Genomic DNA, 4,572 nt, shown 5'->3' with positions numbered 1-4,572 from the left:
GATTTCAACAAAAGAACATGTGATCTTCTTTGAAGTGGTCTTGAACCTAAGCAATAATGATGGACGAATTAACTAACAAAATCTACTAATTAACTAACAGAATCTACCACTAAAACTACTAATTAATTCCAAAAAACTAAATACCAAACATGTGATCTTCTTTTTGTCTTCTCCTCCTCCTATTCTTCTTCTTCTTCTTCTCCTCCTCCTCCTCCTCTTCTCCTCTTCTCCTCCTCCTCCTCTTCTTCTTCTTCCTATTCATTCTAGTAAGCTAACTAACTAACTAACCTAACTAACCAAGCTAACTAAACCTATCACTAAACCTAGATAGCACTAAAAAGCAAAAAAATAACAAAAACAGAATCTACCACTATAACAAAAACAGAATCTACCACTAAGTAACTAAAGAAGAATCTAGCTACCACTAAATACCAAACAATAAAAAATCAACTTCTTCTTCTTTTTCTCTTCTTCTCCTTCTTATTTTTTTCTTATTCTCTTCTTCTCTTCTTCTTCTCTTCTTCTTTACTTCTTCTCTTCTTCTTCTTTTTCTTCTTCTTCTCCTTCTTATTTTTTTCTTCTCCTCCTCTTCTTCTTCTTCTTCTTCTTCTTCTTCCTTTTCTTCTCCACTAAAACTACTAAAACTACTAACCTAACTAAATCTACCACTAAAACTACTAAAACTACTAACCTAACTAACTAACCTAACTAAAACTACTAACCTAACTAAATCTACCACTAAAACTACTAACAATAACAACTACTAAAACTACTAAAAAATAATAAAACTAGTAAAAAATAATGCGGGTGGGGGGTGGGGGTGGGGGTGTGGGGGCTCACCGAGAGGGGCGGCTGTGGAGGGGCCGGAGTGTTGGGGGTGGCGGGGCGGCGCCGGGGGCGCCAGGGGCGGCGGCGCGACGGTGGTGGGGCAGCGGCAGCGGTAGCGGGGGCGAGGTGGGGAGAGAGAGAGAGAGGGGCGGCGGCGGGGGGACAGGGGCGGCAGTGGGGCGCGACAGGGGCGGCGACAGGGGCGATAGGGGCCGCGACGCGACGGGGCCGGCGGCGCGACGGTGGTCCTGGCGGCCGTTACAAAGATAGGAGCGCGCGCGGTGGGGAGAGAGAGCGAGGGGCGCGCGGGGTGAGCCGTTACAGACAGAGAGGGGCGGGGTGGGGGAAAGGAGCCGTTAACGGAGTTAGCGCTTTGCCGTCTGCCGGCGGACTCTTTGCCGTCCGCTAGCAGACGGCAAAGGTCCGACTCTTGTTTGACCTAGCCACCCCGCGGTCAGGTGGGCCTATCTATATCTTTGCCGTCTGCCCCTGGACTATTTGCCGTCCGCTAGCACACGGCAAAGAGGTGACAGATGGCAAAAAGACTGTATGCCATCAGCCAGTACTGCGCCGTCTGTTTTGCTGAAGGTGACGGCAAAAACACTCTTTGCCATCAGCTAGCAGACGACAAAGACTAGGCAGATGGCAAAAAACTATTTTCCAGTAGTTATTATATGCCCATACATCCCTAAACAAAATTTGCAGCATCTCATTAACCGATAGAAACCTGAATCGTTAGTTTATCATTTCTGAAATAAATGATAGTTGTATGGCTAGACTAGGGCCTTGGCCTCCTAGGTCACGCTGGGCGTTTGGGTATCCGAACCCGTACCGAACCGATTACCCGAATTGTCGGGTAATTCGGGTATCGGATAAGTGTTCGGTTCTCATTTCTTGACTATTCGATTTTCGGGTTAGGGTTCGGGTTCTAGTCTGGAAAACCCGAAATACCCATACTACCCAAATTATTCATACTGTTCAAAAATTTCATGCTATTATTACACTAACTTGTTACACATACTAACTAAAATACCCATATTACCAAAAATACCCATAATATCTGAGTTATTCATATCAAAGTTGATGTATGCTCCGAATATTTTGGGTACCCGAATTACCCAAACCAAAATTTTGAGGAATTTGGATTCGGATATTTTTTTGACAGAAACAATTTTGGTTCCCATTTTCGAATACCCGAATTACCCATAAACCGAACTATCCGAACCGAAATAACCAAAATACCCGAACGCCCAGGCTGACTCCTAGGTAGATGTGAGAGACTTTGTGGTCTTCAACCCTTTTGTCCTCCTGAATTTATTTTGGTCATTTTTTTCCTTTGTTGACATACAAAGAGGATGACACAATATCGAGGTGTTCACGTAGTGTTGGAGAAAAAAAATGTGATGTTTAATATTCGTCGTACATTATTCTCTCCTTTTTCTCCTATACTTCAGCTCACAACTCGATCACCACCACTGCAATAGTTCTTTTCTCTTCTAGAAAGGAGGTTGATCCTCGACCTCTGCATAACAAAAATACATATAATTAATTTATTAATTATAAAAAAGATGCATACAATCAATTAATTAACTATTTATAAAGTTATTAGAAAGTAATACATCAATATGTCTGAAGCCATCATCTCAATAACATATATCGCTATTTCTATTCATTGATAAAGGGTTGTAGATATTGTGAGCCGAATACCTAAACTTTTCACTTAAGTCTAACATCTAAAACCGGAGGCCTCAACCAAGCCATACACTAGGTTTGAGACACAAACCGCTCCGACACACTCTCATATGTTGTCGCAGTCGTTTTTCATCGATTCATTTTCAAAGCAGATACTAACATGTCGACCTTGCAAGGCCAGCTTCCGACGCTACCACCCGACGAGCCGCGCCTCCACATGCCAGGGACCCCGCCCCACCCCAAGCCATGAGAGAGAAGAAGAGACCAACACCACCGCCATTTGCCCCGTGACGCGGCCCCACTCCGGACCATATTCTTATTTTCTTTATTCATTCGTTTTTCTTTCTCTCTCTCTTCATCAATCACGTCTAAGTGAACAGACTTATGAGGAAAAAATGAGGAATGTGACTGTACGATGAATAAATAGAAAACACATATGATTACTGAACGGACACGTTAGGAACGTTTGAGGGTTCGAATTTACGTGTCGTGGCTGAAGATGATCCTAGTCTTCCCTTGGCGAGGTTTACCTAGAGGACAAAACATTTCAAGTAACCCGTTTAGAAAAAAAAAACATTTCAAGACACGAGGGAAACAAGTAGCCTGGATACTCATGCACTTGCTAGCCACGTCCATACATGCAAATGTAACTTGAAATGGATCGAGCTAGGTAGGTCATTAGACAATTAACTAGTGTGGTCAAAGATGTCTAGTTGGTCACGGGAGACGTACAATTTCCCGTGCAAATTTGCACTATTGGCCTCGATCGAGGCTGCGATGACAAAACAGGAGCCTCGAACGCGCCGGCGACACCCTGACTGACATGACGACGCCGATCAGCTCTCGGCAGGCGGCGGTGGCGGCGGCCAGCTGAGCTCGAGGCCGCCGAAGTCTTCCGACGCGCCGGTGGGGGCGAGACAGCCATCCCACGGCGCGAGCCCGTCGTAGAGGTTGTCCGTGGCCGCCGGCGTCGTCCACGGAAACCCGCCGAGCCCGAGGTCGAACTGCGGCAGGAAGACGGGGCCGCCGTCGGTGAGGAACGGGAAGGCCGGGAGCGGGGCGAGCGTCTCCTGCAGATCCGGCTGCGGCGCCGGCGAGTCGGAGGAGGGCGTGTGAGGCTCGGCTGAGGATCTGCGGCGCTTGTTGCTGCTGCCGGAGCCGCGTCGGCACGCGCCACCGACGGGGACCTTGCGCAGGGTGCCGCCGTGCGTCCAGTAACGGCGGCAGGTGCGGCAGTAGTGGCGCGGCTGCGCCGTGCTGTAGTTGTTGTAGTAGCAGAACTTGGTGTCGCTGGAGCTGCAACGCGGGCACTCCAGCTTCGGCTGCGGCTGCTGCTGGCTCTGGACGTTCTTCTTGGTCACCGCGCCCTCCTGGTTACCAGTTCACCACACGCGCGCGTTAGCAGGTACGTACGACGTACGTCGGTTGCTAGTTCAGTGGAGACGTGCAGTACGTGGTGAGCAGAGCAGCTACTGACCTGCTGGAGTGGATGCTCAGCAGCGTCGGGGTCATGGGCGTCGGCGGTGCGCTTGGCGCCGGCGTTGGAGGTGGCGGCCGGGACGACAGAGGCGGAAGCTGGAGCCATCGTTTGCCGAGCGAGCGGAGCAGGGCATGCCGTGTCCGACCCGGCCGGCTTAAAACGTGCAGCGGGCGTGCGTGGTGATCACCAGCTAGCTAGCTCTAACCGACCTGCTCGTAGCTAGGCGATTAGCTAGGAGTGTGAGACGTAGCGGTCAGTCTGAGCTGTTGGGCGGCGGCGACGGCGACGGCGGCAATCAGGTAATGGAGCTGACGGATCGATCGACGGGAGCGGTTGGTCGTGGCCTAGTTGTAGTAACCGATGGCTATGCGAGGCCGTGCGTCTAGTTGGGGCTGCTATATATAGAAGCCAGCGCGGACGTACGGCGGCAGAACTAGATGCTCTCCTTGCGTCCCAAGGTAGCTTCCTCCACCGTGCACGGTGAGTGCACCCCCACCCGCGTCGGCGTCAGCGTCAACGTCGCCTTCGACCGTCGCTGTCGCCTTCTATATATGTCTGGCACTACCGGCGAC

The 4,572-nt window shown here is 49.9% G+C and overlaps 1 protein-coding gene across 1 annotated transcript; it reads right to left on the bottom strand.

The window, feature by feature from the left end:
- Positions 1-2,940: 2,940 nt before the first annotated feature.
- On the bottom strand, positions 2,941-4,370 carry LOC123431181 (dof zinc finger protein 4-like). The gene is made up of 2 exons (XM_045115018.1): positions 3,998-4,370; positions 2,941-3,890 (listed from the first exon to the last, which is right to left on the bottom strand). The coding sequence occupies exons 1-2, from the start codon at positions 4,103-4,105 to the stop codon at positions 3,357-3,359; spliced, it is 642 nt and encodes a 213-aa protein (XP_044970953.1). The 5' UTR covers positions 4,106-4,370; the 3' UTR covers positions 2,941-3,356.
- Between the last annotated feature and the right edge of the window lie 202 nt (positions 4,371-4,572).

Source organism: Hordeum vulgare, chromosome 2H (assembly GCF_904849725.1).
Source record: "Hordeum vulgare subsp. vulgare chromosome 2H, MorexV3_pseudomolecules_assembly, whole genome shotgun sequence".
NCBI classification, from domain to species: domain Eukaryota; kingdom Viridiplantae; phylum Streptophyta; class Magnoliopsida; order Poales; family Poaceae; genus Hordeum; species Hordeum vulgare.
This window is presented reverse-complemented; position numbering and strand designations above follow the sequence as displayed.

What these genes read in the sequence shown, in the direction of transcription:
- LOC123431181 (XM_045115018.1), bottom strand. Translation starts at nt 4,105, where the DNA reads ATGGCTCCAGCTTCCGCCTCTGTCGTCCCGGCCGCCACCTCCAACGCC. An exon ending in CTGAGCATCCACTCCAGCAG is followed by an intron (nt 3,891 to 3,997) that starts GTCAGTAGCTGC and finishes ACTGGTAACCAG; the next exon opens with GAGGGCGCGGTGACCAAGAA.